This window comes from Nerophis lumbriciformis, linkage group LG18 (assembly GCF_033978685.3).
Source record: "Nerophis lumbriciformis linkage group LG18, RoL_Nlum_v2.1, whole genome shotgun sequence".
Lineage (NCBI taxonomy): Eukaryota > Metazoa > Chordata > Actinopteri > Syngnathiformes > Syngnathidae > Nerophis > Nerophis lumbriciformis.
In genome coordinates, this window is record NC_084565.2 from 5979887 (window position 1) to 5993592 (window position 13706).

A 13706-nucleotide genomic window follows, 5' to 3' on the forward strand; every position below is an offset into this window, starting at 1 on the left:
TATATAAAATATATAAAACATATGAAATATATAAAATATATAAAACCTGAAATATATAAAATATATGAAATATATAAAACATTAAATATATAAAATATATGACAGATGTATAATATATAAAACATAAAATATATAACATATACGACATATGTAAAATATATAAAATATGAAATACATAAAATATATAAAACATAAAATATATGAAATATATAAAATATATGAAATATATAAAATATATGAAACATATGCAATATATAAAATATGTTTATTGGCTGCACATTAAAATCCTCCAATTAGTCACAAATAAAAATGTCTTCCAATTCACATGAAACGTTGTTGGTGTCGCATCGATTATCTTCCTGCTAGCTACAACTTCAAAGAAGGTTCTGCCATATCAGACCGGGTCATGTGGGGTCATATAGGGTGATATGGGGTCAAACAGCATAGTATGGGTGTAATGATGCCATTTGGGGTGATACAGGGTGATACAGGTTCATATGGGGATGGACACGATAGTGGGCAGTTCACCAATAGGAGGCGGGTTGTACTTTTCGACTCTCATCAGCCGCCGCAGGATGTCGTCGCGGTCCAGCGGCCAAGCGTACACGTGAGTATTCTGCAGCCATGTTGGGACGTGACACTGCGGGACAAAACATTTATTATGACTATGCTAGACAAAACATTTATTTTTATGCAAGGAAAAACATTTATTATTTTTAAATATGCAAGAAAAAACATTATGTTTATACAAGAAAAAACATGTTTATGCAAGAAAAAACATGATTTTATGTTTATGCAAGACAAAACATTTATTTTTATTTTTATGCAAGAAAAACATTTATTATTATTATGCAAGACAAAACATTTATTATTTTTGAATATGCAAGAAAAAACATTATGTTTATGCAAGAAAAAACATTATTTTATGTTTATGCAAGACAAAACATTATTCATGACGTTCATGCAAGAAAAAACATTTATTTTTATTTTTATGCAAGAAAAACATTTATTATGATTATGCAAGACAAAACATTTATTTTTATTTTTATGTAAGAAAAACATTTATTATTATTATGCAAGACAAAACATTTATTTTTATGCAAGAAAAAACATTGATTATTCTTAAATATGCAAGAAAACACATTATGTTTATGCAAGAAAAAACATTATTTTATGTTTATGCAAGACAAAACATTATTCATGACGTTCATGCAAAAAAAAACCATTTATTTTTATTTTTATGCAAGAAAAACATTTATTATGACTATGCTAGACAAAACATTTATTTTTATGCAAGGAAAAACATTTATTATTTTTAAATATGCAAGAAAAAACATTATGTTTATACAAGAAAAAACATGTTTATGCAAGAAAAAACATGATTTTATGTTTATGCAAGACAAAACATTTATTTTTATTTTTATGCAAGTAAAACATTTATTATTATTATGCAAGACAAAACATTTATTTTTATGCAAGAAAAAACATTTATTATTTTTAAATATGCAAGAAAAAACATTATGTTTATGCAAGAAAAAACATTATTTTATGTTTATGCAAGACAAAACATTATTTATGACGTTCATGCAAGAAAAAACATTTATTTTTATTTTTATCCAACAAAAACATTTATTATGATTACGCAAGACAAAACATTTATTTTTATGCAAGAAAAAACATTTATTATTTTTAAATATGCAAGAAAAAACATTATGTTTATGCAAGAAAAACCATGATTTTATGTTTATGCAAAACAAAACATTTATTTTTATTTTAATGCAAGAAAAACATTTATTAATAATATGCAAGACAAAACATTTTTTTTATGCAAGAAAAACATTTATTATTTTTAAATATGCAAGAAAAAACATTACGTTTATGCAAGAAAAAACATTATTTTATGTTTATGCAAGACAAAACATTATTCATGACGTTCATGCAAGAAAAAACATTTATTTTTATTTTTATGCAAGAAAAACATTTATTATGATTATGCAAGACAAAACATTTGTTTTTATGCAATAATTTTTATTTTTTTTTTTTTAAATATGCAAGAAAAAACATTATGTTTATGCAAGAAAAAACATGAGTTTATGTTTATGCAAGACAAAACATTTATTTTTATTTTTATGCAAGTAAAACATTTATTATTATTATTATGAAAGACAAAACATTTATTTTTATGCAAGAAAAAACATTTATTATTTTTAAATATGCAAGAAAAAACATTATGTTTATGCAAGAAAAAACATTATTTTATGTTTATGCAAGACAAAACATTATTCATGACGTTCATGCAAGAAAAAACATTTATTTTTATTTTTATGCAAGAAAAACATTTATTATGATTATGCAAGGCAAAACATTTATTTTTATGCAAGAAAAAACATTTATTATTTTTAAATATGCAAGAAAAAACATTATGTTTATGCAAGAAAAAACATGATTTTATGTTTATGCAAGACAAAACATTTATTTTTATTTTTATGCAAGAAAAACATTTATTATTATTATTATGCAAGACAAAACATTTATTTTTATGCAAGAAAAAAACATTTATTATTTTTAAATATGCAAGAAAAAACATTATGTTTATGCAAGAAAAAACATTATTTTATGTTTATGCAAGACAAAACATTATTCATGACGTTCATGCAAGAAAAAACATTTATTTTTATGCAATAAAAACATTTATTATGATTATGCAAGACAAAACATTTATTTTTATGCAAGAAAAAACATTATGTTTATGCAAGAAAAAACATGATTTTATGTTTATGCAAGACAAAAAATTTATTTTTATTTTTATGCAAGAAAAACATTTATTATTATTATGCAAGGCAAAACATTTATTTTTATGCAAGAAAAAACATTTATTATTTTCGAATATGCAAGAAAAAACATTATGTTTATGCAAGAAAAAACATTATTTTATGTTTATGCAAGACAAAACATTATTCATGACGTTCATGCAAGAAAAAACATTTATTTTTATTTTTATGCAAGATAAACATTTATTATGATTATGCAAGACAAAACATTTATTTTTATGCAAGAAAAAACATGTATTATTTTTAAATATGCAAGAAAAAACATTATGTTTATGCAAAAAAAACATGATTTTATGTTTATGCAAGACAAAACATTTATTTTTATTTTTATGCAAGAAAAACATTTATTATTATTATGCAAGACAAAACATTTATTTTTATGCAAGAAAAAACATTTATTATTTTTAACTATGCAAGAAAAAACATTTTTTATGCAAGAAAAAACATTATTTTATGTTTATGCAAGACAAAACATTATTCATGACGTTCATGCAAGAAAAACATTTATTTTTATTTTTATGCAAGAAAAACATTTATTATGATTATGCAAGACAAAACATTTATTTTTATGCAAGAAAAAACATTTATTATTTTTAAATATGCAAGAAAAAACATTATGTTTATGCAAAAAAAACCATGATTTTATGTTTATGCAAGACAAAACATTTATTTTTATTTTTATGCAAGAAAAACATTTATTATTATTATGCAAGACAAAACATTTATTTTTATGCAAGAAAAAACATTTATTATTTTTAACTATGCAAGAAAAAACATTGTTTATGCAAGAAAAAACATTATTTTATGTTTATGCAAGACAAAACATTATTCATGACGTTCATGCAAGAAAAACATTTATTTTTATTTTTATGCAAGAAAAACATTTATTATGATTATGCAAGACAAAACATTTATTTTTATTTTTATGCAAGAAAAACATTTATTATGATTATGCAAGACAAAACATTTATTTTTATTTTTATGCAAGAAAAACATTTATTATTATTATGCAAGACAAAACATTTATTTTTATGCAAGAAAAAACATTTATTATTTTTAAATATGCAAGAAAAACATTATGTTTATGCAAGAAAAAACATTATTTTATGTTTATGCAAGACAAAACATTATTCATGACGTTCATGCAAGAAAAAACATTTATTTTTATTTTTATGCAAGAAAAACATTTATTATGATTATGCAAGACAAAACATTTATTTTTATGCAAGAAAAAACATTTGTTATTTATAAATATGCAAGAAAAATCATTATGTTTATGCAAGAAAAAACATGATTTTATGTTTATGCAAGACAAAACATTTATTTTTATGCAAGAAAAAACATTTATTATTTTTAACTATGCAAGAAAAAACATTGTTTATGCAAGAAAAAACATTATTTTATGTTTATGCAAGACAAAACATTATTCATGACGTTCATGCAAGAAAAACATTTATTTTTATTTTTATGCAAGAAAAACATTTATTATGATTATGCAAGACAAAACATTTATTTTTATTTTTATGCAAGAAAAACATTTATTATGATTATGCAAGACAAAACATTTATTTTTATTTTTATGCAAGAAAAACATTTATTATTATTATGCAAGACAAAACATTTATTTTTATGCAAGAAAAAACATTTATTATTTTTAAATATGCAAGAAAAACATTATGTTTATGCAAGAAAAAACATTATTTTATGTTTATGCAAGACAAAACATTATTCATGACGTTCATGCAAGAAAAAACATTTATTTTTATTTTTATGCAAGAAAAACATTTATTATGATTATGCAAGACAAAACATTTATTTTTATGCAAGAAAAAACATTTGTTATTTATAAATATGCAAGAAAAATCATTATGTTTATGCAAGAAAAAACATAATTTTATGTTTATGCAAGACAAAACATGAATTTTTATTTTTATGCAAGAAAAACATTTATTATTGTGTTTTTGCAAGAAAAAACATGTATTATGGTAATGCAAGTTGGTCATTATGATGGTACTTGGAGTTGTCGAGTCTGTTTAGCCGATTGGAGAGCTAGCTTGCGCAGCTAGTGGGTCCGTGACGACGACTTCTGTTTTGTTTGATCATCCGTTTTACTGCCGTGTTACAGACACGTTTGGAAACAATTATGGTGTGTAAATGAACATTTACAAAATATTTGCGTGTATTTCACAAATATTTCATGTACAGGCTAACCTCCTCCAACCTCAGAGGACAAAGCTACGAACAATGGGAGACCGGGCTTTCTGCTCCGCCGCGCCAAGTCTGTGGAACGCTCTCCCTGACCACCTGAGGGCACCACAGACTGTGGATGCTTTTAAAAAGGCTTAAAAACCCTTTAAAAAAAAAAAAAAAGCCTATTTTTAGATATATGCATACTAGTTCTAGCTATTTGGCTGTTCTAGTCTTTATTTGTATGAATTTTTTATTATATTTTAATACACTGTAGCACTTTGAGGTTGTTTATGTAAATGTAAATGTAAAGTGCTTTTTAAAAATAAAATCTATTATTATTATTATTATTATATATCTGCGACTTATATGTGGCTAAAACACGTATGGAAACATATTTATTTCTTCTAAAACATCTGCGACTTATAAGTGGCTAAAATCCATATGGAAACATATTTATTTATTCTAAAATCCAGTGGGTGTGGCTTATATACCGGTTATCGACCCTGAAAAAACCACAATGTGTGGATCTGTACTACTTCTATGGGTTCTCACTAACGACCAGGAAGCGGTGCTGTCAGCTGACTTACCTTTTTAGCGCCAGGGAACACAATGGGAATAAAGCGGAAATTCTTGCTTCCATTCTGGATGAACTCAGTCTGCAGCTGCAGGGAGGAGAAGAAGAAGATTTAGTGTAGAATCTAATAAAAAGATGCAAGATGAGTGTTTGCCACCTGTTTGTGGATGTAGACGGCGTTGCACGCCCGCTCGTCGATGTCGGGGCTGACGTGGGAGGCGGTCACCGTCTCGTAGTACTTGGGGCTGATGATGATGATGATCAGGTACTCCTTCTGGGGATCACGTGACACGGGCATGACCTCGTCGGCTCTTTTTTTTGTTTTCTTTGGGCCTGGAGAGTGCGACTCACCTCGCCCAGGTAGCGCTCCATGAAGTCGATCTTGCTGATGCTGCGAAACTGCTGCTCGAATATGTCGATCTGAAGGCGGGCCGCAGAACCACAAGGAGGTTAAGGGGGGTAAAAAAAGGCACCGGAAAATGGATTCACATTTGAACCACAATTTTTTTTCATCCCAATTCTTAATCGAGACGTCATTAAAAAAATTATATTTATGTATATAAATGTGTTTTTAATATAAAATGATTTTTTATATATATATATATATATATATATATATATATCCATCCGACCTCTTCCGCTTATCAGAGGTCGGGTCGCGGGGGAAGCAGCCTAAGCAGGGAAGCCCAGACTTCCCTCTCCTCAGCCACTTCGTCTAGCTCTTCCCGGGGGATCCCGAGGCGTTCCCAGGCCAGCCGGGAGACATAGTCTTCCCAAAGTGTCCTGGGTCTTCCCCGTGGCCTCCTACCGGTCGGACGTGCCCTAAACACCTCCCGAGAGAGGCGTTCGGGTGGCATCCTGACCAGATGCCCGAACCACCTCATCTGGCTCCTCTCCATGTGGAGGAGCAGCGGCTTTACTTTGAGCTCCCCCCGGATGGCAGAGCTTCTCACCCTATCTCTAAGGGAGAGCCCCGCCACCCGGCGGAGGAAACTCATTTCGGCCGCTTGTACCCGTGATCTTGTCCTTTCGGTCATGACCCAAAGCTCATGACCATAGGTGAGTATGGGAACGTAGATCGACCGGTAAATTGAGAGCTTTGCCTTCCGGCTCAGCTCCTTCTTTACCACAACAGATCGATACAGCGTCCGCATTACTGGAGACGCCGCACCGATCCGCCTGTCGATCTCACGATCCACTCTTCCCTCACTCGTGAACAAGACTCCAATGTACTTGAACTCCTCCACTTGGGGCAGGGTCTCCTCCCAACTTGGAGATGGCACTCCACACATTCCCGGGCGAGAACCATGGACTCGGATTTGGAGGTGCTGATTCTCATCCCAGTCGCTTCACACTCGGCTGCGAACCGATCCAGTGAGAGCTGAAGATCCTGGCCAGATGAAGCCATCAGGACCACATCATCTGCAAATAGCAGAGACCTAATCCTGCAGCCACCAAACCGGATCCCCTCAACGCCCTTACTGTGCCTAGAAATTCTGTCCATAAAAGTTATGAACAGAATCGGTGACAAAGGGCAGCCTTGGCGGAGTCCAACCCTCACTGAAAACGTGTCCGACTTACTTCCGGCAATGCGGACCAAGCTCTGACACTGATCATACAGGGAGCGGACCGCCACAATCAGACAGTCCGATACCCCATACTCTCTGAGCACTCCCCACAAGACATCCCGAGGGACATGGTCGATTGCCTTCTCCAAGTCCACAAAGCACATGTAGACTGGTTGGGCAAACTCCCATGCACCCTCAAGGACCCTGCCGAGAGTATAGAGCTGGTCCACAGTTCCACGACCAGGACGAAAACCACACTGTTCCTCCTGAATCCGAGGTTCGACTATCCGGCGTAGCCTCCTCTCCAGTACACCTGAATAGACCTTACCGGGAAGGCTGAGGAGTGTGATCCCACGATAGTTGGAACACACCCTCCGGTTCCCCTTTTTAAAGAGAGGAACCACCACCCCGGTCTGCCAATCCAGAGGTACCGCCCCCGATGTCCACGCGATGCTGCAGAGTCTTGTCAACCAAGACAGCCCCACAGCATCCAGAGCCTTAAGGAACTCCGGGCGGATCTCATCCACCCCCGAGGAGCTTTTTAACTACCTCAGCAACCTCAGCCCCAGAAATAGGAGAGCCCACCACAGATTCCCCAGGCCCTACTTCCTCATAGGAAGACGTGTTGGTGGGATTGAGGAGGTCTTCGAAGTATTCCCTCCACCGATCCACAACATCCGCAGTCGAGGTCAGCAGAACACCATTCTCACCATACACTGTGTTGATAGTGCAATGCCTCCCCTTCTTGAGGCAGCGGCTGGTGGTCCAGAATCGCTTCGAAGCCGTCCGGAAGTAGTTTTCCATGGCTTCCCCGAACTCCTCCCATGTCCGAGTTTTTGCCTGAAGCCGCACACCGCTTGGCCTGTCGGTACCTGTCCGCTGCCTCAGGAGTCCTATGAGCCAAAAGAACCCGATAGGACTCCTTCTTCAGCTTGACGGCATCCCTCACCGCCGGTGTCCACCAACGGGTTCTAGGATTACCGCCACGACAGGCACCAACTCCCTTGCGGCCACAGCTCCAATCAGCTGCCTCGACAATAGAGTCGCGGAACATGGTCCACTCGGACTCAATGTCCAGCACCTCCCTCGTGACATGTTCAAAGTTCTTCCGGAGGTGGGAATTGAAACTCTCTCTGACAGAAGACTCTGCCAGACGTTCCCAGCAAACCCTCACAATGCGTTTGGGCCTGCCAGGTCTGTCCGGCATCCTCCCCCACCATCGCAGCCAACTCACCACCAGGTGGTGATCGGTAGAATATATATATATATATAAACACATTCTTTTGTACAAATAAATTTTTAGTCCATTACCATGCAAGCAGAATGAGTTTTTCTAATCACTTTCCTGATCCTTATTCCAAGAAACAATGAAATATTGTCAAACAGGTGTTGACAAGACAAGACGGACTCCCTCCTGCAGGGGCCGTCTGGTTGCTACGTACGTGCGTGTCGAAGCCGTTGTGCCGCAGCAGAGCCACAAACTTGATGATCTCGCTCACGTGCGCGTCGTGGTCGGCCTCGTAGGTGACGAAGACCTTCCCTGCACGCCATGACACGTTAGACAGGACTGTGGGGGGGTCACAGGTCAAGCAACACTCACTCTGCTCCAAAGACAGCGGCATGCTGGGCGACGTCTGCCTCTCCCCAGGACCCCCGCTGAAGTGGCTGCTGTGGGAGGAAAGTAGACCACGTCAACTTCACGCCTCTTTCACAACCACACCGAGTCCGCCGCCAAGCAGACTCCAAGTGAGAATCCAACCTAGACCGAGGTCACGTCAACCAGTCAACCTATTTTTTATTTTTTTTAAATTAAAACTGTCATTGATTAAAAAATAATAATGAATCAAAATCAATGTTGTTGTGAATTATTGACACGAGAATTACTTTATTCCACTTTGGGGGTTGTCGAAATAAGTAGAAACCCCCTCCCCGCAATGAAGGCCTTAGAGAAGATAATATCCCCCCACTTATAACGGCAAGCGTATAGCGCAGGGGTCGGCAACCTTTACCAGTCAAAGAGCCATTTTGACTAGTTTCACAAAACAAAGAAATCAATGGGAGCCACAAAAATCTTTTGAAATTTAACATGAAATGACACTGCATACAAAGTCTTTTTTTTTGCTTTGTGCTATGTGTAAACCAAGGGTCTCGTGTTTTTTATGAATGGCGCTTCTCAACCCTCCCGATTTTTACAGCATACTACGAATTTCAGGGAAACTATTCGAACGTGCCATGATGGTGCAGAATTTAGCGCCCACTACAGCCAGCGTGCCGGCCCAGCCACACGTGGTATGGGACTTCTGCTTGCTCACGTAATTGACAGCAAGGCATACTTAGTCAACAACCACACAGGTTACACTGACGGTAGCGGTATAAACTTTAACACTCTTACTAATATGCGCCACACTGTGAACCCACATCAAACAAGAATGACAAACACATTTCGGGAGAACATCTGCACCTTAACACAACATAAACACGACAAAACAAATACCCAGAATCCCATGCAGCCCTGACTCTTCCGGGCTACATTATACACCCCTGCTACCAAACCCCGCCCACCTCAACCGGGTGGGCGGGGTTTGGTGGTAGCAGGGGTGTATAGCAGGGGTGTATAAGGGCGACCCTCTCCCTTACTCTAAGGCCTACGAGTGGCTTGAGGGGAACGGCGACTCGAGACGACAAAAATAAGGCACGACAGCAAGATGGCTGGTGTGCAACCGCCCGGCGACAAGAAGTCGTTAGAAAATGAGAAAGCAGAGCCCTGGAAGGGGGCTGAAAGAGCAGACGCCCGTGGAGCGACCGCCGCCATAGGGGTAACCGAAGACTGGGCGGCTGAGTTAGATGACGACCGCGGCAACCTAGAGACTCATTTTAAAGGCCCCTATATCCAAGTTATTCCTTTGGGGTACGGGTGGGCCTCATGGGCAAGACCAGTGAAGAGTCATGTCTTAGAGCACTGGCCCAGTCGAGATGAAGCCGAGCTAGGCGCCGCAATAGAACTGGACTGTAAGAAGACGGGGGTATTCATATCCCCTATGATAAAAAAGAAAATTGAGATACGAGTAGTAGTCTCCTCCGCTCCACCCTCGAAGAGACAGGATGCAATTCCCTGGGTATCATGGTGGGTGAAGGAGCTGATGCCAGAGGGGCCAGGCGGCAAGTACTGGCCAGTAACGGCCCTGATCAGCCCGGAGGTAGCACTTGATCCAATTGTTAAAATGTTAGCCAAACGAAGTGGCGTCGAGCCGATTCTAGTGACAACAAGTAGAAGGGCTTACCATTGGCAGAAAGAATTTATTGCCGTGTGCGCATGCCTGCAAGATTACCAAAGCCCTCTGAGACAGAAAGAAACAGATCCGACAGCAGATGTTCAGAGTGTAGGTACTGCTCCGGTCGACGAGTCCTCAGAGGAGAGTGACGAAGACAGGGACCCGTTCGAGATCAGGAAGGGAGTGGAGCGACTCAGTTTAGACTGGGAAGAAGACACCCCGCCAAGTAATCTCCCAGGCTGCCTAATTAAGCTAGAAGGGGACACGCCGACTCTTTGCAACCGAGCGTTAGCTGAACTCGCCCAGGCGGGAGAAAGGAAGACCTATGATCCCGAAGTAAGGCGGCGGGAGCGAAGCAGATCCCCTCTAGACTCAGATTACGAGCGGTTTAGGGCACATTTTAAGGAGCTTAAGGGGGCCCTGAAGATGAACGAAGATACTCCCCTACCTGAAGCCCGTGCCTAGCAGAGCAAAGAAATTGAGAGGCCAGGCAGGCAGCACAGTTTACAGCTATGTGGGGGATTTGTGGGACTTGAACTCGATCTTATGAGATAGGCTTCTCTACCGAGTAGACCACAAAAGGAAGCGGGACAGACGCTGAATCAACACAGGGTATTAGAGCTAGGCGCATTGCCTCGACATCCAGCTGAGTAGTGCCTACGTCGGTGGAGCAGCCCGGTAACCCCGTCTGCGCCGAGAGGACAGGACCCGTTGAACGGAGTGCTGGAGGTAGACTCGCAGGAAGACCTTGTAAGTCAATCACGGGAATCTAACACGTGGCGCCCAACGTGGGGTCCTTCGCAAAAGAAGTGCGTTGAGCCTGGAAGAAAAAGAATCCGCAGTGGTCCAGGAGGATCGCTGCTCGTGTTGAGATGACCCGAATGATAGGGAAGATTGCAAAAGATAGTGTAATTCCCCTAGTTGGAGGATCGCAGAAGACTGTGCATTGACTCCAGAAGAGTGGATCGGTGCGAAGAAAGCACTGAGGACACTTTGTTCCTAAAGTAAAATTAATTGAAATAGGGACAAAGACAAGCGGCTGGTGCTGGAGCGTTGTTATTGAACAAGCCCCAACGAACCGCCGGGAGAAGCCTGAAATAGCCCGACCCTCTCCCTTACTCTAAGGCCTACGAGTGGCTTGAGGGGAACGGCGATTCGAGACGACAAAAATAAGGCACGACAGCAAGATGGCTGGTGTGCAACCGCCCGGCGACAAGAAGTCGTTAGAAAATGAGAAAGCAGAGCCCTGGAAGGGGGCTGAAAGAGCAGACGCCCGTGGAGCGACCGCCGCCATAGGGGTAACCGAAGACTGGGCGGCTGAGTTAGATGACGACCGCGGCAACCTAGAGACTCATTTTAAAGGCCCCTATATCCAAGTTATTCCTTTGGGGTACGGGTGGGCCTCATGGGCAAGACCAGTGAAGAGTCATGTCTTAGAGCACTGGCCCAGTCGAGATGAAGCCGAGCTAGGCGCCGCAATAGAACTGGACTGTAAGAAGACGGGGGTATTCATATCCCCTATGATAAAAAAGAAAATTGAGATACGAGTAGTAGTCTCCTCCGCTCCACCCTCGAAGAGACAAGATGCAATTCCCTGGGTATCATGGTGGGTGAAGGAGCTGATGCCAGAGGGGCCAGGCGGAAAGTACTGGCCAGTAACGGCCCTGATCAGCCCGGAGGTAGCACTTGATCCTATTGTTAAAATGTTAGCCAAACGAAGTGGCGTCGAGCCGATTCTAGTGACAACAAGTAGAAGGGCTTACCATTACAATTTTGAGTGGGACTGTGGAGGGAGGTGTGGCCAGCGCGCCTGCAGGAGCAAAGGTCACCGCCTCTGTCTGTGGTGCTGAGGACGAGCACCATCAGATGGGGGCGGGGCATGTGCTGACGGTGAGACACAGCTGACAGGTGATTAGATTTCCCAGGTGGTACATGTTAATCTAATCATCTGTCCTCTTTAAGTTAAAGTTAAAGTACCAATAATTGTCACACACACACTAGGTGTGGTGAAATTTGTCCTCTGCATTTGACCCATCACCCTTGATCACCTCCTGGGAGGTGAGGGGAGCAGTGGGGAGCAGTGGGCAGCAGCGGTGCCGCGCCCGGGAATCATTTTTGGTGATTTAACCCCCAATTCCAACCGTTGATGCTGAGTGCCAAGCAGGGAGGTAATGGGTCCCATTTTTATAGTCTTTGGTATGACTCGGCCGGGATTTGAACACACGACCTACCGATCTCAGGGCAGACACTCTAACCACTAGGCCACTGAGTAGTATGTATATATATACACACACATATATATATATATATATATATATATATATATATATATATATATATATATATATATATATATATATATATATATATATAGATAGATAGATAGATAGATAGATAGATAGATAGATAGATAGATAGATAGATAGATAGATAGATAGATAGATAGATATATATATATATATATATATATAGATAGATAGATAGATAGATAGATAGATAGATAGATAGATAGATAGATAGATAGATAGATAGATATATATATATATATATATATATATATATATATATCCATCCATCCATTTTCTACCGCTTATTCCCTTTGGGGTCGCGGGGGGCGCTGGAGCCTATCTCAGCTACAATCGGGCGGAAGGCGGGGTACACCCTGGACAAGTCGCCACCTCATCGCAGGGCCAACACAGATAGACAGACAACATTCACACTCACATCCACACACTAGGGCCAATTTAGTGTTGCCAATCAACTTATATATATATATATATATATATAAATATATTAATTGGTGTATATCTGTGTATATATATATATTAATTGGTGTATATCTGTGTGTATGTATGTATATATATATATATATATATATATATATATATATATATATATATATATATATATATATATATATATATATATATATTAATTGGTGTATATCTGTGTATATATGTATATGTATATACATACATACATACAATGCCGTGTGCTGAAAATGATGGAAAGCGCAACTCTACATAGCAAATGGCGCTGGTGTCAAAGTTGGAATTAAGATATTCAACACTAAAGTGGATAGTGCAGCCCCAGTTTGTCACGTTTCATGTGTCAGGTAAAGCTGAACGCCCTTTCTACGTAAGGCCAGTGGGGCCCTTAAAGTAGTCTGGCGAGAGATAAAGAGGAACTCACATTGGCGTGAAGGCTCCCCAGGGAAGTCTGCAGGGACCTGAGAGGGGACAAGAAGAAGGTAAGATGTGGGGACAAGTTG

The 13706-nt window shown here is 38.8% G+C and overlaps 1 protein-coding gene across 2 annotated transcripts in view; it reads right to left on the reverse strand.

The window, feature by feature from the left end:
- Window positions 1-248: 248 nt before the first annotated feature.
- Window positions 249-13706, reverse strand: part of traf3ip2l (TRAF3 interacting protein 2-like) — a 32279-nt gene continuing 18821 nt past the window's right edge. Inside the window, exons 5-11 of one of the 2 annotated variants that reach the window (XM_061978532.2) lie at window positions 13628-13664; window positions 8764-8831; window positions 8606-8703; window positions 5947-6015; window positions 5753-5869; window positions 5609-5683; window positions 249-640 (exon numbers count right to left, since the gene is read on the reverse strand). In XM_061978532.2, the coding sequence (XP_061834516.1) occupies window positions 494-640; window positions 5609-5683; window positions 5753-5869; window positions 5947-6015; window positions 8606-8703; window positions 8764-8831; window positions 13628-13664 (611 nt within the window). In that variant the 3' untranslated portion in view covers window positions 249-493. The remainder of the gene's footprint in view (window positions 641-5608; window positions 5684-5752; window positions 5870-5946; window positions 6016-8605; window positions 8704-8763; window positions 8832-13627; window positions 13665-13706) is intronic. The other variant, XM_061978533.2, reaches the window with a different exon arrangement.